This window comes from Gallus gallus, chromosome 7 (assembly GCF_016699485.2).
Source record: "Gallus gallus isolate bGalGal1 chromosome 7, bGalGal1.mat.broiler.GRCg7b, whole genome shotgun sequence".
In the NCBI taxonomy this organism is placed as follows: Eukaryota; Metazoa; Chordata; class Aves; order Galliformes; family Phasianidae; genus Gallus; species Gallus gallus.
Window position 1 is genome coordinate 31,266,729 of NC_052538.1, and position 21,638 is coordinate 31,288,366.

The 21,638-nt window shown below is 40.2% G+C and overlaps 1 protein-coding gene and 1 long non-coding RNA gene across 6 annotated transcripts in view; one reads left to right on the forward strand and one right to left on the reverse strand.

The window, feature by feature from the left end:
- Nucleotides 1-21,638, reverse strand: part of LOC424300 (von Willebrand factor D and EGF domain-containing protein-like) — a 162,952-nt gene that overhangs the window by 95,997 nt on the left and 45,317 nt on the right. For all 3 annotated transcript variants that reach the window (XM_040703814.2, XM_025152679.3, XM_040703813.2), the window contains exons 4-9: nt 20,294-20,520; nt 13,723-13,812; nt 12,122-12,257; nt 8,498-8,715; nt 5,760-5,833; nt 182-452 (exon numbers count right to left, since the gene is read on the reverse strand). In XM_040703814.2, coding sequence (XP_040559748.1) covers nt 182-452; nt 5,760-5,833; nt 8,498-8,715; nt 12,122-12,257; nt 13,723-13,812; nt 20,294-20,520 — 1,016 coding nt within the window. The remainder of the gene's footprint in view (nt 1-181; nt 453-5,759; nt 5,834-8,497; nt 8,716-12,121; nt 12,258-13,722; nt 13,813-20,293; nt 20,521-21,638) is intronic.
- LOC107053858 overlaps nt 1-21,638 on the forward strand; it is a 132,636-nt gene that overhangs the window by 71,236 nt on the left and 39,762 nt on the right. For all 3 annotated transcript variants that reach the window (XR_006939860.1, XR_005861409.2, XR_005861410.2), the window contains 7 exons: nt 204-654; nt 1,720-2,380; nt 3,475-3,547; nt 8,948-9,089; nt 11,033-11,262; nt 16,912-17,092; nt 20,192-20,332. This is a non-coding gene — a long non-coding RNA (uncharacterized LOC107053858). The remainder of the gene's footprint in view (nt 1-203; nt 655-1,719; nt 2,381-3,474; nt 3,548-8,947; nt 9,090-11,032; nt 11,263-16,911; nt 17,093-20,191; nt 20,333-21,638) is intronic.

A 21,638-nucleotide genomic window follows, 5' to 3' on the forward strand; every position in this document is an offset into this window, starting at 1 on the left:
TTGGTTAAACCAATGCTTCCACCAGCTTCTTCCCCATGTCTCATTTTCCAGTACATTTTGCTGCAGGCGCTCTCATGGCTTCAGATGGATACCTTTCTCAGCAGCTTCATTAATAATTTGGAAATATCAAACTCACATTTTTAACAATGACAACAATGGGAGTACTCAAATCTCCACGTACTGTTATCTTTCTCCCTCCGTAGGACGTTAGGATTTTGACCTGTGGCGATGCCTCAGTACTTTGGACGTTGAGCTGCGGCCTGCTGTCCCGAAAGTGCCCACTGCAGGCGTCCAGGCGGACGACGTCGCTCCCCTCCCGTGCAGCCACCCCACAGTTGCAGGCAGTGGCAGAGCGGTGTCCCCCGCAGTCCCACTGACGGACGTGCACTTCGAATGCCCGCGACGTGCTCTGGCACAAAAGGAAGGTGCCGATTTTATAGTTATCGTAACGCCTAAATGAGGAGAAACAAAGCCAGGGTTGAGAGACCCATCGCATCCACATGGAGCACCATAGCTGCCTTGGAAGGGCCTGGACATGGAAGCATCTCTCCAGTACCATGAGGAAGTTGACGCAATCGCTGTTATTAGTTGGGAGTGCAGAAGAATTCTTGAGAAAACCTGGTTGCTGTCTGTGAGCTGCTGCTATGGCAACAGGTATGGATAAAAAGGATAAACATTTGAAAAAAGCAAATGGGAAGAAGTTCCTTCTCCCAGGCCTTAAAAAAATGTTTTGGTTCTAACTGGATGGTCTACAGCATGATATTCTTCAAAGCAAAACCTCCTCTGTGACTAACCACTAACTTTTTCTAGTCTGTCTGTGGCTGGGCATTTCAGATGAGTCACAGAATCATAGAATGGCTTGGGTTGGAAGGGACCTCAAGGATCGTGAAGCTCCGACCCCCCCTGCCACATGCAGGGCCGTCAACCTCCACATTTAATATTAGACCAGGCTGCCCAGGGCCTCATCCAACCTGGCCTTGAACACCTCCAGGGAGAGGGAGGGACTACTGCTGCAAGCCTGTGAAAACAAAGTTGGTTTCCCCGAACAACTTTACTGCAACCATCATTTCCTCTCTAAAGGGATTGTCAGCCAAAGCACTGCATGGTGTGGAACAATCTTTTCATTCTTCTCTCTATGAAATTCCTTGCTTCACCTGAGCAAAACAATTTTGCAGGTGTTTCCCCTCTGCACAGACCAGATACAACTAAAATAAGACCTGCAAGAGCATCCTTCTCTCCTTGTTCTTCTGTTTCCTCATACCATGATCTTGTTCGACTGTTACTCTACTTTATTGCCATGTGATGTTTAAAAGTAAAGAAAATAGGGGCTGTATTTTTTATATATGTGGTTGGAGATTTCTCCACATAAGCCAACAGCTGCTGTCTGTAAAAGCAGTGGGTTCTTCTGCTTCCTTTTAAGGCACTGCACTTAGTTTTAAATTTCATTTTTAGGAGAATAAGTATAACAGAAACTAAGTCGTAAGCATTTTTGTTTTTTCCAGTAAAAATGAAAATGGAAAACTCAACATTCGAAAAATAAAAATTAAAAAAATCAACCACTAAACTCAATAACAGGATTATTTTTAAGCTGTGTCATAAAAACATCAATAATTTTTCAGTCAGTGAATGCTTTCTGTACAGATGAGAAAATAATTTGTTGTATTTTGGCTCAAGAACAAATGTTTAACATGCATATATCTGCATTTTATTTCTCTCTAGAATGAAAGCCATAGAAAAATGTGTACCTGAAAACGCAGCAAGAATTTAAACTCCAACTGCTTTTCTCTGCAAGAAGCCACATTTGACATTATACTTCATCTTGAAAAACTTAGTGAAGTTGGCCGTAAAATGATATGATATTGAATGGTTTTGCCTCATCTTATTTTCTAATCAGGTACATAAATCCTAAGTATGCTGTGCAGATGCTTCTGCTAAGACTGATTAGAATTAAGGACAACATAAAAAATAATCTTGTAAGATCAAGTGCATTTGGACCTCTACACTGGAAAGACTGAGAAGCCAGAAATTTAGCAAGAATCACCTTTCTCAGTTTCCTTTGACAGACATTTCAACAGGAAGAGCCTGAAAGGAAGATACTTAGAGAGGCTGATGGAAAGTAATGCATTGAAATGGCTGCATCCAGATTAATCAGATATATCTGGTAAATAAGACTGTATTAGCATATACATTCCAGCAATGGGAGTTATTTACTGCTTAATAAGCGCTGACAGTGGACCCAGTCCAACACTATTGGAAGTCACTTACAGTCCTTCAGTTAAGTCATGACAGATTGCACAGCATATAACAAACTTGCAATGTATCTAAATTGGAGCTTACAGCTGCCTTTGAATTACACAAATGGATAATTGAATGTAATCAGGTAAACTTTTGTGATGTTTATACAACTGTAATTGTGATAATGATTCTTTGGACAACATTTGAGAAATCAAACTGCAGATTTGTGGAGCTAAAATCATGAAGAGAAGTTATTGGAAGTCTTGCAAAAGGAAGCTCTGCATATTTTTGTGACCAGATACTATTGCTTGTTGCTAAATTACTCTTCGTAGTGCACGTCCCCATTCTGCTTCCCTAATTGCCTATAGCAACGCGGGTACTGGATGTGGTTTCCTCCCTCCTCATGTATGTATTTTTCAAAGAGTGCATCGAGTTCTTGTCCCAAGATGAATACGTTTATTTGTTGACATATTCCTCAGGACTCCCTCTTTCCTTGCAAGTAAGAAGTACTTTACTCTTGTTGCAACCCTCGGAAGGGCAGGGTGATACTGAAGGATGTCCTCTGATTTCAGAGTTCATCACTAAGGAGTGGCTGCATTGTTCTTGGAGTTGCATTGTTCTCTCAACCCTACAGTTGTTGGGTTATCTTCAGCAGCCATTGGAGGCTTTGGGAATTTCTACTCGTTATCAAGTAAGAGCAGCACTTCTGTCAGGGCTGCTCATGACCAGCACTTATCTGTGGGCTACTGTGATGAATGCTGTTAAAAATGAATGCCACCCACAGGCATGGAGCCTTACAAGCCAGGGATTTTGTCATTATGAGGAAATGGTGTCATTCTTTCTGTTATAATATTGATGGATGGGTTTGTGTGTGTGAGAAATCCTAAAAAAAGGGGGTTTTTTGTGTGTATTTGTTTGTTTGGTTTTTTTAAGGTAAAATGCAATATAATGTGGATGATATATATAGTTTGTGAATCAAGAAATATTTCCCTTTTTATATTCTGCCTTACAAGGATTTTCTCCATATTTAGTTTTAAGCTAATACTTCACTTCATGTTTAAGAACCCACAATTTATGTCAGGAAAAGCTTTTATGTTTATGCTGTGCCATAACTAATAATGAGGGCTATGCTTTTGCTTTACCAGGCTTTCACATTTGTTTAATTTAGAAGTTACTTTACTATAAAAGGAAGAGCTCTCTCTGGATTTTAGCTAGTATAATTAATGCTGTTTTCCCCAGGACTCCACAGAGAGAGGATGGAAGAGGCGCCAAAGAGGCAACTGACGGCCATCCTGCCACAGCAGCAGAGCCGGTAAGCTGACCTACAGGATGCTAGGTGGAGTGATTTCCCTGGGTGATATTGCTTACTGGATACCCTGCTGTTGATCTCAGAGGCAGTTTTGGTAGTTTCCCCCCACATACTCTCTCATGACGAAGGGGAACGCTTCACTTCCGTAGCTCTGTGTCAGCCTTTGTCTATAGACTGTAAGTTTGTACCCTGAAAGATACAGGAATTGCATTCCCCACACCCTATATACAGAGTTTTAAAATAATTCCTAACAAATTAGCATTTTTTTGGATAGGCACGCAGAGAAGTTGCTTAACTGACATCTAATAGGATAACATAATCATTACAGTAATTGAAAGAGATATTATTTACAGTAATAAATGGGAATATAAGTAGGAGTAATGGGACTGTGAAATGATGGGTACGAAACTTGGCTGAGTATCAAGAAGTGATATATCTTAGTGAAATAACCTGGTTATTGAGGTGGCTCATTTAAAGCTACACTGGGCAGAGTAGTAATGACTGTCCACAGTGAAGAAATGTGTGGTTATTGAGGGGCCAGGTGTTTCTGGGTCTTTGCTGCCTCCGAGGCAGGATGCCACAGAAGGATGGGTGCTCCCAAACTCCCTGTGCTCAGATGGAATTGTAAATTGCTTAGAAACATTTCTGCGTGCTGTCGGAAACAGGGTTCCAAACTCAGCTGTTCAAATAAAATTTCTCTATATTACTTCAGACTTTTTTTTTTTTTTTTTCCCTATGGAAGCTATGTAAAATATTCTACATGGCTGAGAGCATTCCACCATACCAAGAAGTAATTTTATGACTTCCTGAACATGGCAGCTTGTTAGGTCCCTGTCTGGTCCTCACCCTAAATCAGAAGGGAATATTTTAGAACATAAATGTATAGAGAGTTCTAAAATAGTATTCTAACTTTTTTCAATATACAGAACTGAAATAATGGCGGATACCAAGAAGCATGTGGATATCTGTGTGCCACTCTTAGCTTTTCCTCAGCTTCTTTATGTTTAGAACTCAAAAGCTTGACCACGTTATAGATGATGTGCATCAAAGAAGGAGGGAAAATGGAAAGTCCCAAGTGTGCAGAAGTAACCTCTTGGCTGAGACTATTCAGTTTAGGCAATATCTTTATTTGAGGCAATTGTGTAGCCTTTAAAGGAGCCACTGTCCTCATTTAATCGAGAGATTTCCTCAGTTTTAACATCATTTTAGAGTTTGTGTTCTGACAAATACATGCCACTGCCTCCAGAGCATGCTGGATTGAAACTGGGACATTAGAATATCAAAATTAGAATATCACTCCTGCTGAGCCCCTGTGGATGCTGTGCTCATAAAGTCATTATCTGTGCCATTAGGAGGTTAACGGCAGAATGACAAAATGGAATGTGATCTGAAATATTAGTAACTTTGGTTCAAACGTGCCAGATGGAAACTTTAAAAACTTTCTGTCACATTGAATAGCTAGGGTGCAGCACAGATTTTTAAACACAAAGATACCACCCTTGGCTCACTAAGTCTCCAAGCAGCTTATGCAGGAGGATGCTGGACAATACAGAAGGAAGTAAAACTATTTTTGCAACTTTTTTGCACACTTTCCCTGATATTTGCCCCTCATATTTGCTGAACTTCTTTTATCTGAGACAGCGCATCCATTTTTATCTACTTTTTCCTGATTGTGACTATGACTGTCAACTTCATGCAGAGGTACAGCTGCAGATTCGGTAAGCTAAATATGAAAATGGATAGGAAAATAGAAAAGCATCCTTGAACTGAGAGAATTTTTGTCAGGAATTACTAAATTCCTGGGAAGGACATAGGCTGTTCCCACATGTGGTCCTACCACAGGGACATAATGGCTCACCGAGGTGAAACGGGTACCTCTAACATTATGCCACCTGGAATAGAAACCCTCTTGAAGTCATCAATGACACTTTTGTTTAAAGAGCACTTTGGAGCCTGACCTTGGCCTTATAAAAAAAAATTATTCATTCTCAAAACCATTGCAGCTTCAAGATTAGTCCATTTCCAGTTCTTTTGTTAAAAAGGAATATAAACAGCTGGGAGGAAACCATGCGCATTACTGAGGCACTACATTAATTCTATAAGCAAACCAATACAACACTCTTTTGATATTCTAATGTAAAACCAAATGCATGCTATATTCAGAAACTGAAAACTGCAGTAATTGAGCCAAATTATTTCAAAGTAGAATACTCACCATCCATCAAACGTGATAATGTGTGGATCAGTGAAAGAGTAGCAGTTCCCTGTTGGGAGGTCTTGAACTGTGACCTAGTTAAAATGAAATGCGTAATGAATACAGTCTACACAGCAGTTTTTCTTCATTACCACTCCTCACAAAACATTAGGAGCAAGATTCATGTGTCAAGTACAAACTAAAATCTGACTTCTAAAACATGATTGCAGGTGGGTGCAAAACAGGCTTTGCTTTCAAGCAACTGAGTTTAATCACATGCAATATGGGAGTTCAAAGTGCTCCCATTCTACCCAATGTAGTGTGCTGGCTGGTGAAAAGAGAAGCTTTTCTAATAAACTTTTTTTGCTAAGAAGTAGATCATTCTGTGAAATTATCAAGAGAGAAGAGTGCTCGTTAAATCGCACTAATTTTAATGCCTGAAGTACGGTAGAAGGTATGCTGTAATTAAGTAGCATTAGCATATTTTAGCAATAGTCACTGTCTGTCCCGTAGTTTGACCTTAAATTTCCTGATACAGCATATGAATGGCTGATTTATATATTTGATGTGCACATTATTGATCGGGTGCTGGTGGTGGTGGCCCATACTAAGCTGGTGGAGCTGTCTGCATTTGGCACCTGAACAAAAGAGGAAAGGATCTAATAGAACAACTCGTTGTTACTTGAACATAAAATGGGCCACAGAGGAGATCTAAGAGGCCCGGTGGCCTCCAAGAAGTATATGCGTCTCTAAAACACAGAGATCAGGCATTTTAAGTCGCAAGATCTGAACCTTGGGTCATGCTGGGCCTGCACTGCCTCATTCACTGGAGATGGCACTTTGTCAGGGCCATATACTCTACCATCCAGTTCCCAGAAATGCAGAACTGGGGTATACAGTGATTTGCAGTATGAAGAGCTCCCAGTCACAGTGATAGAAGTGATGAAGTGTTATGGTTTCCCCATATCCAGCCTGCCAGGCTTATTTCTTGGTCAGGGCTGTTAATTCCTTGCTTGCTTACTGCCCATGAGAAATCCAGAGGTGCAATTCAGTTAGTACTGCCACAGACTGCAGAGCGAGTAAGAAGAATGGCCACTATATCCTTGTGCAACCTTTTAGTGATAAAGCAGAATTTAGCTTTTAGGAACAGTGGTGAAATTAAATAAATGAATAAGAGGGTGAAGATAGAAGCACAGTAGCTGATGTAATTCCTCACCTGAGGCAATACGTCATCTATATTTCAAAATGTCCCTTAACCATCACACAGAGACACTGCTTAGACACCCACAGGTGTCTGGCATCCCAGACTATTAAAGTGATTGTCTGGAGGAACGAAGGACTGAACAGCTTTTTGATCTGAAATCAATCATATCATTTGTATTTACTGGAGTGAAGTAAAGAAGTATCTCTGAATTTTCCCACTTTCTCCATGACCACAACCTTCTCTGCTCTGCTTTTTTCTTGCATGGTAGCAGCAAAGGATACAAGTCTTAGGCACAGGCAGCCTCGTTTGCTGAAGAAATTTTTCTTTTCCCAAGTGTCTGAATTTGCCGGGATGTTCTGCCCACCATTTCCATTCCATTTTAAGATAAACGAAACATATTTGAACAAGTCTGAAGGACTAAATGCTATGTGGATTTTAATGCATGGATTTCTCCTTGATGTGTTGCAGGAACAATTTTACATTAATACCTCTAATTAAGTGCAAAGCGGCAGTGGGGAAATTGGGGAGGAGGGAAAGTAATGGCTATTATGTATCCATAGATCAAATTTTAACCGAGATAGATGGAATTTATTATTAAAATTGATTAATTCCATTTCACATTTGCTGCATTTTCATATTTTAATGGAAAGCATTCTTAAGTTACAAGAAAAAATATGAGTATGTGAGTGCACTACATTGAGTTAGCTGCAATTTCTGCTCTAGGAATCTTTGAAAGTGTGAAAAAAGGCTGTCCTGGAGAAGAGAGGGAATAAGCACATGCAAGGCATTTCACATTTGAAGACAAAAATTCCTTTGGTCCCATTATCTTATCCTACCATGAGTAAATCCACCAGAATCAGGGCAGTGAACTTACAGATTTAACTGGGGGCTTATTTTCAGTTCCTTCAAATGCACCAGCTTGGACATGCCACTGCTCTGAGAGTTTTAGCTGAGTCAAATCTACCTCCTTTCTCATTCCCCTGGGCTGTGGGATTATGGCTCTTGGAGCTCCCAGCTGTGGCTCTGAACAGCTCCATGGACAGTGAGCCAGCTCCTGCTCGTCATGCTTCTTGGCCAAGCTCCCTGTGGGGATGGTCTGCCTTGCCTCTGTGATTGATTCTCATTATCCTTCCTTTGGACATTTTGTGCAGGGATGAGTGAAGAAATGGAGTGGCTGTGTGTGTCATCAGAGGTGTCATGGTGATTCTTGGCATGGTCACAAATTGAACATGGCACTGCCAAGTCCCTTTCCTCCTTTCCACTTCCAAGGCACTGCCTTTCCTCTGCTTTTCTGGGAGCTGTTCTCCAAACCACTGTCTGGTTGCACGTATAATTCATATGTTGGCCTTACTGATGGGCTCACTAATAATGAAACGTAAATCTGTTAAAGCGAAAGACTTCACTTGTTAGTTTTCATGGTATGTATAGAAGTTGTGTTGGTTTACAGTGGTCCCCAAATGTTTATGTGGTTAAGGTTTATCATTGCCTCATTTTATCTGCTACTACACCTCCTATTTACATTTGATACATTATTCAAACTATTTTAGGACCCCACCTTTACATCCTTTGAGGCGTGAGCCCTCCAAAGCACATCTCTGTGTCCGACTGGTTCGGCTCTGATGTGGCTGACGCGGTTTCCATCCTGAGCAAAGTCGGTGACGGCTGTCACTGTTAGTACAGCTGCTGCACAGCTGCCTTCTGAGCAGGGCGCCGGCACCAGATCCACCTGGCATGCTGAGAGGACGATGTTTGGGGCCCCCAGTAATTGGCTATCTAAAATGAACATGAGCACCGAGTCTGACAAGAAGTATCCAAACAGTCACCCATCCCCATCTAACACAAATGTTTCTTGTTCCAAGACACGTGTTGAAACCAGATGGGTTTTGCACAAAGATGGTTGTAATTGACTCAATCCAGGAACTCTTAGCACATTTTACTCTTTTTTTTTTTTTTTTTTTCAGTTGACAACATACTGAAACACATTGATGCTTTTTTCTTTAAACAGGTGCTAATATTACTGGAATGAAAGTCTTATCTTTAAGGACCCATGCCCAGGAAATGAAGATGAGTTGTTCTTGTGACAAAGAAAGAGAGATGAATCTATGCTTCTGGAAAACATTTATCTTTCACTAGTTTATTATAACAAGGTATGCACTGGGAGTTATTTAATTTAAGATATAGAGAATTTTTGATCTGGAAAGGTAGGGTTTTTCAAGTCAGCTCTTAGTGAACTTTATATTCATCACAGGAAGATAAGTGCAGCACATTTGGATAAGTAACAGATTTTCTCTTTTACTTTTATTTGGTTATGTTAGATTATTGTGCTTTACTATCCAATCTGTAAAATATCAAGGTCACGAGGTTAAATTCACTAAAAATCTATGGAAATGCCATGAGTTATGATGATACTAGCTATTTAAGTATCTGTGATGGGTGGTGAAGTGATGGGTACTGAAAAAAGTCAATATGGGAATAGCTACTCAGATTATTCACACAGCTTTGCGCATTGTATCTTTCCAAAAGGAACCTCTTCTAGCAGCAGGGCTAATAGTGTCCATTTCCCTTGAGTCTTAATCCTCCATGCTAAGGTACCAGGGAAGGACAAAAACAAACAAACAAACAAAAAGAAAAAAAAGATTTTTCTTACAATGACTTTGTTATTATTATTTATGAGCGCTGAATCGTGATAGCATGGTCTGTATTTTGGATGATGTCTATCTGATCCTCAGGAAGTCATCCAACCGTCCATGAATTCTCTGGTGGGTAAAGAAAGAAATAGCAGCCTTTCCAGCCTACCAGAATCCCACTACTGATTTCAGGGCTGCCAGCATTTGTGTTGAGCATTTACTTTTCTGTTCCAGACCAATAATTATCAGCAGATATGAACAGTTATAGAAATTGTGGCAATGGAATGAATCTGATATGAAAATAAGTGATTTCCATATAATTTTTCAAATTTGTTGAATTGCTTAATAATTTACAGGAGACGGCATTCAAGTACATTAGGAAGGTATATCTAGTAAGATCAAATAAGCAACATTTTATTCCTTATGGAAATGAACCATAAAGCCTAATTGAAATTAACCCTGTAGAGGTCTACAGGAACTGAACTGAAAGCCTGCAACCATTAATAACATATTATCTTTCATTCCCAATCCTTAATGTATGCCTTACATCTTATAGAAAAATCCTGGCTCATTTTCAAGGTTCTTGATTCAATTAAATTGGAGGTTTCCATGAGGAATAGTTATTGCCATTACAGCCTTATGAGCTCTGCTTACAACCCAGAACAAAAGTTTAAAATCAAAGAAAATCATCTTGTCAAAATAACAGTGATAAACTTAACAGAAGCTGAACTCCAGTTGCTCTGCTGTGTCTTGGTATTCATTATGATATTGTCTGAACTTAGAGAGATATTTCCGTGCTTGTAATTAGCTTTCTTATCACTTATTCCCTACATAATTAACAGAATGGTGTTGTTAGATGGATTCAGTCAGACAAGAAGCTTCTCTGTTAATTTACTCAGTACAAACGAATCTCAACTGAAATTGTTTTTATTTTCAATTTATAGCACCGTGGCTGACATCATGTTTTTCAGATGCCCACAGCATTCTTTCAGATATACAAATGGACACAACAGCTAATAAAACCTGTGATTGTGCATGCACCCAGCAATATGTATTCATCCTTAAGTACATACAGATATACCATTTAACACCAGCTTAAGTGTGAAGCACAGAAACATCCGCAGGGTGGAGTAATGAGAGGTTAGAGTTGGTCATTAGTTTAAGCTATAGAAATGTGTTGATTAAACGGATGGAAATTTGCCTCTTTAGTGACTAGCTCCTTCAAAGATTAGTTAAGCAATTGAGTTGTGTCTCTATCCTGGCAAGTCTTGGCAGCAACACATCATGCCCATTGACAACCTGAAAATCTGCTTCTGTAGATCTTGCCTCACCTCCTTCTCTCATTAAAATGCATATTATGGGACTGGAAAAGACTGTGGCAAGGGATCAACCTCAGTCCAATCTGCTATACTCAGAAATTACCTTGATTGTTTGAGTGACTAATTCTTATTTGATCCCTGTAGGTGCGATTGTTGCTTGGAGTTTTCAAGGCTATCCCACCACATGGCAGCCTGCATTCTCAGCTGACTCCATATCATAGAAAATCTGTTCCCATGAGCTCAGCAAATGTTTGCATGGTGGACTGGCATAGACTGTAAGCCAAGAGCAATATGGGGAACGGAGCAGCACTGAGCCATGAAGAAACTCAAAGTACTCCATGTACGAGAGCCAACACAGCTGCTGGAACCATAAGGTACTGTTCAGTTTAAGATCATTGTGTTATGATATCATTTTGAATAATTTCTATTTGGCTGAGGATGGGGAAAGAAAGAAGAGGAATTCAGAAAGGGAATAATATCTGCGCTTTGGCAATTTTTTATTGTTTTGTTTTTAAACTGGATTTTTATACTTTAATCCTCTCTCTAAACATTTTTCTCTTGAACCATCTTTGGAAGAAAAATAAATCCCTTGTTATAAAAATGGCTGTCTGTTTTATTTAGAGCAAATGGGAAGTTAAAATGTTCCCCTTGGTTAAGCATGATATTCCACCAGATTAACCTCGGAAAGCATATACCATTTAAAAGTGCAAGAGGATTTTCTAAATGACATTGTCAACGTTTCCAAGTAAAAAAATACCTTTAGAAAGAGAGTAATATATTATCATAAGAATGATTTTTTCTTCTATGCTGAGACAGACAGCAACTATAATCCAAAAGAAGAAAGAAAAAAGGCTCCAGTATACATTTAGCGAATAATAAATCTGCAGGTGAACTTCTTATTGATAATTGATGATTTTTTTTTAGCTGAGACCATTGCTGCTGCAATAACTTAAAATGGAATATTATACTCTTGGAATTTTAGGAAGTTCTTCTATTCAGTTATTTCACCCATAAATCTCAGCAGACTGTTGTTCACACTGCCACTACTCAGATGTTTCTGATGTCAAAAGCCTGAGTGATATCATCATCTATTTTATTTTGCAAATAGTTGGCTGAGTTTGTGGATTTTATGGCCTCTGCCCTTCCAAGCTATTAAAGTCTTATAATTTCTGTTAGATTTCGGTGTAACAGAAATGCAGGAAAAAGCTAATCACATTGATTCGTAAGACTCACCCAGATCCTCAGTACTGAGCCGTAATGTGATTTTACACGAATCGTTGTGCCCAGAACAGGTAATAGGCACAGTGCTCAGGATGGTCAACACGTGCTCCTTGCCATCTTCTGCAATTTGTAGCGATTCTGGTAAAAACTGAAAATAAGAAGATCATTTTTAGGTCATTTTGACAGGTTAATAAGGCCATACTGATATTTTTGAAATTTCGACCGTTTTTAATCGCGGGCCAAGATAATTGCTTTTAAAACAACAATAATCTCCATAATAACAATAATCTTCATAACAATCATCTTCAACTTTCCAAAGGTAAAATTGTTGTTAATATGTTTTAATACTCTTTGACATTTAAAAAAAATAATAATCCTTCTGCTTATCATATGTAGTGTCTAATTGTTTCTCATTTCCTTATTTCAAAACAGGGTTTTATTAAGACTGAAAATAGCGTACTACCATAGAATTTGTTCACATTTAACATCCTTGGTTGACAGAAGCTCCTATTGCAGTGCACTGAGAGAAATACCTGCAGTATTCATAGCCTGAAGTGCAGCGTTACCTCTTGATTATGCACTCTGTATTTGTACTCTGTCCCAAGTGCAAAGTGAGTGCATTTTTCACCCAATTCCTCTTCCCAGCTATGGCAGGAAGAAGGATTTCTCCATGCATAATGTATTGCAGCTTCAGTGCACAGGGAGAGGAGCTCAGGCTGGGTGGTTCCTGCATGTCTGATCTCCTGGGGCAGGAGCAGAAGCAGCACTTGGTTCCAGGCAGAAATGAGGATTCCCATTCCCTAGGAAATCTGGATATTGACAAAAAAACCTGCAACTGTTCATAGAATTAAAGAATCACAGAACTGTTTGAGCTGGAAGGGACTTTTAGACGCCATCTGATCCAACTCCCCTGCAATGAACAGGGACACCTACAGCTCCATCAGGTGCTCAAAGCCCCGTCCAGCCTGACTTTGAGTGTCTCCAAGGACAGGGTATCCACCACCTTTGTGGGTGGTGCCTCACAGCCCTTAACTGTTCTTCCAGCATTACACAGAACAGGCTTCTCCAGATCCCATTCCTGTAGACCTCAAGTTGGGATATTTATTCAAATATCCAGTTCTCCAGGACTGCCAGTCTGACAGTCCCATCCTTGGGCAGGATCAGACCCAGACCTTGCGCTGAGCGTGACACCCTCAGCAGTATGTTCTTTGTAGTGCCTGGCCGTAAGGGGGCGGTAGATAAAAAGCCATATCTTTATTCATTTTGCTCTGGTTTAGTTGGAATAAAACCCTGCAATTTGTAGGTGTGGCTTCGATTTATACATAACCACAGAGTACTTTGGGGCATGTTTACTAGCAGATGTAGTTGTGCACATTCTTTATGCTGCATTAGTGTCAATACCTGCACGCTCCTCTGATGAGTGCTCCAGGGCGTTTTGCAAACAGACTGAAAGCCACACAATTTATTATGACTTTTTCTCAAAGTGAACATAAAAGCAACACTGGTTATGGCCTGTGTTTCTGTGCCTTGTTTTCCAGAGCGTGTCAGATAATATATAAGTATTCCCCAGGGGTATGCTGGAGAAGTCAGTGAACCAGGGCCAATGGCATTACCTTAATCCCAGCGTAGAAACCTTTGCTCTGCTCAGGCAATGACCGCTGCTCAGGAGTGTCCCTCGCAAATGCAGTGACAGTGCAGAAGACCTGCATTAAACAAACAGTGTCAACAGCGTGTGCTTTTGTTGAAAGGAAATAATATAACTATGTATATTCCTGTTCATTTGGGTTGTAGAGCTTCTTTTTTCTCTTTCTTTTTTTTTGCCACTGAAAAAGATTTTGGAGGCTTAGGTGTTAGAAATATTTATGTATAAGCTTTGAGATCTGAAGGATTTTTTTTACATCTATAACAAGTAAAGAAACATAACTTCCATCTGAATAATTAATAACACTAAATATTAAAATATTTTTTTTCTTTTTCAGTTATCCACGCACCTTGTTAGGGTTTTAATATTAACTCATTTTAATTAGGGGGAGTTGCGCTGTTTGTGGGTGTTATGGTCAAGTTTAGGACATTGGCCCTTGAGATCATAGAATCATAGAATTGTTTGAGTTGGAAGGGTTTCTTAAGGTGATCTAGTCCTATTCCTCTGCAGTGAACAGAGACACTCACAGCTCCATCAGGTGCTCAGAGCCCCATCCAGCCTGACCCTGAGTGTCTCCAGGTATGGACATCCACTACCTCTCGGGGCAACCTACTCCACTGTTTCCACTACCAGATTCCAGGCTTCAGTCTACCCACTGTTTTTAAATGTTTTTTTTTTTAATTTAAAGTAGTTTGACAGTCATCCAGACAGAGAAACAATGTCAGCAATAGAAGTTACTTTCTTATTGCCATAAAAAGATGATGCAGATGTACCAACAAGGTTTATAGCGTAAAAATAATAATTTCCCCCAAACAACAACAAAAACAACCCCACCAAACACAGTGTGCTGTGCCATGCCATTTATGTCTGATTCCTAGCACAGTCACGCAACCTTTATCTCTGCTGAGCCCTTCCACCATCTGCCATCTTAATGTTTCATTGCTTTCACAAAACCCAAACTGCTAGCATCATTTCTAGGATCATAAGATTAAACTACAGAAATTTTCCTTAAAGCGAACTTACAGCAGGCTCTGAAGCTGTAGCTCTCATTTTTTGGGGACCTTTTTTCTCGGAAATGGAATAAGAGCTTGTGTCACAGTAAATCAATTCCAAATGTTCAGATGGCATCTTTACAGCTGCTGTCTTTCTGAAGCCTCGAGTGACCCATGAAGAAGCAGCAGACTGATGTGATTTACTTTCTGTGGTGAGGAGCTCCTTTGGACAGATTCTAAGGCTCTCCATGTTTCTCACTGGCCATCTCAGGCACTACTTTCATGGCCGGAGCCAGCAAAACCAGTGCAAAGCCAACATGTTTCCATGTTCACATGACAGACTCTTTAGCAGGGTCTGTTGTGATAGGAAAAAGGGAAATGGTTTCAAAATAAAAGAGGGGAGATTTAGATGGGATATAAGGAAATAGTATTTTATATTTAGGGTGGTGAGGCAGTGGCATAGGCTGCCCAGAGAGGTGGAGGATGCTCCATCCCTGGAGGCACTCAAGGTCAGACTGGATGGGGCTCTGAGCACTTGATGGAGCTATGGATGTCCCTGTTCATTGCAGGGGAGTAGAGCACCTTTAAGGATCTCTTCCAACTCTAATGATTCAGTGATTCTGTGATCCTGTGAACAGGGACTGCCCTTCTGCTCTGGACTATTTCCTTCTCTGTTGAAAAAATTCCTCCTTGTTACCCTAAAGTTATGGTTCTCCTCTAAGCTGGAGGAAAAGTGACGTGAGTCTCAGAAATGCCTTAAGGTTAGAATCCCTTAGATATGATGTTGTTAACCAATTTGCCTCCAAAGGAGAGAAACGTGTGTTCTCCTTCAGGTAACCATAAAAAATAGCAAATATAAAATAATAATAAAAACGATAAAAATGTTTAAAAAAAAAAATAAGCGAAGAACTCAGTAAGCAAATCCAACACACCCGCATTGCAGATGCTGTATTTACAGCTGCTGTGCTGTTTGTGCTCTTCTGCTTTTCACCCAAAATGTTCTAATGGAGTCACCACGCTGCACACACAACGGTGCTGGTGGGGGGCATCTACCAGAAACCCCTGGGCAATGGGTAGACCCAGCCCCATTCCCTGCACACACTGTGTATCCTCACACTGTAGAAGAGAGGCATGTTTTATTGATGAAAAACCTGAATCGAAAATAGCTCTGTAAAGATGTGCTGAGATATTATTAGACTGTCAGCTCATTCTAGCTCTACGTACAGCACCTCTGGAAGTGAGCAGAGCTTACCCAACTCCCAGTGTACAGACACCCATCACGAGCTACATTTCATTCCTGTCTCTCTGTCACAGCTCTGCTTGTATTGCCTTTACCTTGTGAGGTGCTCAACTAGCCCATGTGTTCATTGGCTGCGGAGCTACAGGTTGACAGTTTGTCACATTCTTATTATGATAGTCACTGTGAGGTGTTTTTTTTTGCCTTCAGCTAAACACTCATTTTTCTTCAGTTCAGTAATCAACTTCGTCTTTCTCCTCTTTCCCTTCTCCATCTACGAATGCTGCTTTTTTAAAGCAAAGAGATAAAAGCAGCACTGACAGCCATATGCTGATGGCCACGATGTGTTAGGCAGTAGCTTTCCACAAACTCATCAGATCTGTTAAAAAAAAAAATCAAATATTATTTTTTTTCAGCATCCCCTTTAAAGATACAGAGTTTAAGGGTGCCCTCAGATGGGATAACTTGATCCCTGCTAGCTGTGGGCTGCTCCTTCTCTGTGCATCTTCCTATAGGGCAGAAAACTACTACTTATAGGCAGAAACTCCTGCTAGAAAAATGCCCTAGTAGATAAGAAATGTCTTATTTCCTGTGTTTTGGAGCAGGTTTATGCCTTTAAGTGGACTCAGATTTCTTCCCACTTCATAGTAAATCCTGTGAGCTGCATACTCAGTGAGAAGCAGAGTTCAGCCATTGATTTGGTGGAGGTCGGGTAGTGCTGGGAAATGATTTGGGAGAGTATTTTAATTCTGGAAGCTGTCACCATCTTTAGCAAATTTCCCCTTAATAACTTGCACATCATCATACTTTTTTCAAAGCATCTTGAGTCTAAATTTCTCCCAAATCTGTCCTTTCTACTCATTTCAAACAGAAAAAGACCCTTACATTTCACTCTTTTTCACATCTCTAATTAGTTCTGAATGCATTGCAGGATTCATCTATGCAAGCTTGAGTGTGCAGTGAGAGTATCCTCCCTGATAGCATCCCAGGGCAGTGACACTTGTTCCCAAAATGAGGAGAGCTGCCAGATTGGAGTACTGGGAGTGGATGGAAGCACGTTTCTGACCCAGACATCCAGTCCTGTGAGAGGTGGGGGAACTGATGCTGCTCAGGTCAGTAATTAATGTTGGCCACCTGTAGAGAGCTCTCTTCTCAACATGAGGGATGAACACTTGGGATATCTGTGCCCATTGACTGGACAGGGATGTCTGTGTGCTGCTGGTACAGTACAGAAGGCTGAGTGAATTTTCTCTATTAACTCCAGAACTAGAGCTGCACAGCCCGTGTCAAAAGGCAGGCAAGGGGCTGCAAGGTAGAGCCTCTCACGCACACTGGTGGCTTGCAAGAGAAGGATTGGCAGGGAATTGATCTCGACAGGTGAAAGGGTGTCTAGTGATGGCTTGAAAGGCCTCCAAATGTCCTATACTGCTCAATTTAATGCCAATGGGCTGGGGCTGAAGGAGTGGTTCTATAGGGAACAACTGTGCTTCAGAGTCTGTAAGAGGAGAAAGGAGCAGAGCTGAAGGTAAGTATTCCAGGGGGAGCAGTGAGGTAGCTCCTCAGTAGGTCTGCTTGTCACAGCTTCACCCTCATTGCAAGCCCACCCCAAGATCTGTTTCTGTGGAGATGCTCTTCACTCTGTCTGAAGTTTCAGAAGCAAATTTTAAGAGGAAGTGTAACCTACAAAAAGGTAGTTTTCCCTATTTCTGTTGCTGTGCCTAGTCCAATGGCTGGGATGGGTTTCACATTTAAGCACTGGGAAAATTCACCCCTTTTTTTTCTCAAGTGTGAAAATTAGCTGTTACATATCAAGGTACTCATTTATGGTCTTTTGGCTGGATTTATTTCTGTCATGTTGTAGTGTCCTACAAAACGCCCAGTCTGTTTAAGTAAATGTTTAAGTAAAACACTTTCTTTTTACAATGTCTATCATAGTTTATTGCCATCTCTGGAGGTTTTCAAGAAACCTGTTGATGCCTCACTGAGGGACGTGATTAGTGGGCATTTTGGGGACGGGTCAGTAGTTGGACTAGATGATCTTAGAGGTCTTTCCAACCGTAATGACTATATGATAGTTTATATATGGTGACAATTGCTCCTCACTGTGTGAACTTCGAGATTGCTGCGCTGAGCAAAATTGCACAGTTTTCTTCTAAACACCTTCCTTAGCATAACTCATTACTTACAGCGTGCTGCTATAATTTATAGATAGCTGTGCCTCAAGGAATTAAATGACCTCTCTCACCATTGCATAAATAAGGCTTCAGAATGCCAGGATTTTTGTATCACATGGAGTAGGCTCCTTTCAGGGCTTGAATAGAAACAGCGGCGTGTTATAGATTTATTTAAAGCAGCAATAGTTTCATGAACGTTATGCTGCCAACATTACTGTCTGAAATAACAAAATTGGAGCCAAAAGATGGAGAAGAAATGCACACCTGACAGCTATTAAAAAATAACTGGCTGTTTAGTCAATACAAGTTCAGAAATGTTGGCTGGTAAATCTCTACTCTTCTCTAAGGTTTGACTGAGTAATAAAATATATTGATAATATATGACTAACCCATTACCTGGGGGCTTTCTGATAGATAAAATATAGCTTGGATATAAATCATTGTAAAAGTAATTAAAAATAAATAAATAAAAGGAAAAATCCTTCCACTTACATCTTGTTTGCAACACCCTAGGCCCCAACCACATACAAACCACAGCAAAGTTTAGTTTTCAAGGTCTGCATCTCCCTATGGTGGCATTACCATTCCTTCATGATAGCCCTATCAATGCTCGTGGAGTTGCTTCAGGTTTACACCCCTGGAAGTGAAAGGAGCATCCACCCCTTTGTGACTGTTATCAGAAACCCTGGGTGGGATGGCAAATGTGTACTTTTCTAAAATCCCTGCTATGTAAAACTGAATTCCCAGCTTCAGCTGAGGCTTTGTTGTTTGGCTTTCCACTATGATGATTTATGGCTAATTGTAATTAATCAAAAAGACCACAAAGTCTGTTTAAAAAGAATAAATAGATAAAAATCAAAGCGAGGAAAATAACATTTTAGCCTCACCAAACCAGCTAAATTAAACATGTGGCTTTCAGCAGAGGACAAGAAGAGCTTAGAGAAAACTTAATATAATAAAAATGGTCTTATAAGGATTTGGTGATGAAACTAGTTAGTAGAACTATATTTTCTCTGAATCCCTCAGGATTGTTAAATCTAGATTTGAAGTGATTACACGTGAAATTGCTTTGATGAAAATATCTCTTTGTAATACAAACTTGTCTTGAAAACTGGCATAATTTTCTGCACTGTGTTGTATTATAAGTGAGGGCTGCATCCGTCAGATTCTGAACTCAGGAGGCATAATTATGAGGAAGAATAAGAGAAAAACCTATCTAGATTGTGCCATGGTTATAAATGATTAGTCTCTTCAAGAACTGCAAAAAGCTTATTCGTGTTTCTTAACTATCTCAAAGAGGAGCTGTGAAATGTCAAGACTATTTCCAACCTACTCTCAACACAAGGCCATTATCCCTGTTTATTCTTTCAGTTCATTGTAGCATCACTAATGGCTCTCTGCCTGTAAAAGTTATGAACCTAATTTAACTTTAAAAGTCTTTTTTAGTACCATGAAAGGCCGTGAATTCATACACAAGTCAATTTTTTCTACATCTTGTATTGGCTTCAGCTCTGTTGTTGTTGTTGACGCTAGATCTGTGTTGCCATGTAAGCCATCAAATACACTTCTTAAAGATTGTTTTGTAATGAATTGTATCTTTCAGCATACTACTGAACCACAAATTTGGAATCAGAGAGGCAGAACACCATGAAAAAGACCATAAAAATAAACCTCACTCTATTTTAAAATGTACTGTCTTTCTCTTCTGTGAAAAGATGCTATTGTGTCTCTGGTCCAGGAGTATAAAAATTACTGAGTGCATATAACTGCGTCTGTCTCTGGTGCAGATTCTTGCTGCTGCCCAGTACAACAAACACCAAGACAAAACTGTCTCAGGCACATGTTTCTATTACTTGTACCAGCTTTATGGTGTTCAGGCTGTAATGGAGGTGTAACGTTGCCATTAGAAAACAGTAAAATGGACAGCTTCCAGGAACACTGTGAATCCAGAGAAATGTTACGTGTCCCAAGTCTGGTAAACACTATTTAAGCCTGTTTGAAATCAGGCGTTCATTTTGATATTTTTTTCCACTTTAGATGTAAATGTAATGAGCGAGGAGCAGCCCTAAAATGCACCCAGAGGAGCTTTCAGATGGGATTTGACCCCGCTGAGTGCCGGACCACGCGTTGCTGCATTACTGTGTCTCCCAGCTGGAGGTGTCCGCTGCTTATGTCCAGGTAGGAACACATCTGCAGGGTGGTGTCCTGATGGATCTGCTCCTGCCTGCCTGAGGCGACCAGACGTGACCACAGAACCGTGTAGCTCAGCCCCCAGCCAGGTGAGCTGTAGGCACATTTCAGGTGGGCGCGACCTCTCACAAGCTCGGGAGTTATCACTGGCTGCAAAGTCAGGCTTGGGAGTTTTTCTGAAAGGCAAAGCAGAAGGATTCAGGAGAAAACGTTTTTAATATTATAGTCGCTTACTCAAGAGGAAGATTTCAATATAACTATATGTTGGAGAAATGCCACATTTATATTCTTGTGATTTGATTATTAACTACGTAAGCAAGATACTGTATTTCATATGAAGTTCAAACGTAGCTATTTTGGTAAGTACTGACTGTCCTTTGCTAGAATGTTAGACCTGGGACATTGTTTTTTTTTTATTTTGCATTCAGAACAATGTTATTGAAATGAAACACACGGGTTAATACAAATTAATTATGCCAGCAAAGGCTGCCAGCTTTGCAGTCCCAGAAGCAAAACCTCCTGACCTGAGTTTTGCAGTAAGTTACAGGAGAGATATGAGAACAAATGATGTTGCAGAAGTGAACTCCAATAGCATCCAGCTTGTATCCCTGTGCTGTGAGGATCCTTCCCAGGCTGTGCTGGGACATTCCTAGGATGAGCTTGCTCAGTATAGTCTCACTCTGCCCAGAATAATTCTACTGCTCTAAAAATACAGCCTATTTCTATAGGTTTCAACAAAGGATGAACTCTGAGAGTTTTCTTCCTCTTAAGCTCCTCTTAAGGAGAAACAAAAAGATGTTTAATACTGTAAGGCGATGTTCTCTCATCTCCAAGAGACTTAGACTCAAAGGGAACAAGAAGCTGGTGCAGAGGCTTTGAAAGGATATTTTAAGAAACTTTTTTGAAGGAGTTATAGGGAATATTATGGAAGCACCAGACAGTAAGGCATGAGGCAGAATGAAGAACTGATCTGTTAACACTTGTCCAGTGCTTAGTGGATTTCAGTTGTGTCAACACCCCTCCAGAACTTTGGCTTTGGGTGCTTTCCATCCATTGCAGAATATTGTGAAAGCATCCTTAAATCAAGAAAATAAAGAATCGCTGAAATATATGGACAAAAAGTAGAAAGCTTCAACACCAGTGGTAGAAGGTCATTTGGGATAGAGAGGAAAGGAAAATCTATTTTTTTTTAGTTTTTATGAAGAATGCTGGTGGATTAATGTTACTGAATAGGTATGGATTGGCAGAAAGAACAAAACTAATCACTGAAATGGTATTGGTAAAAAGTCTTCAA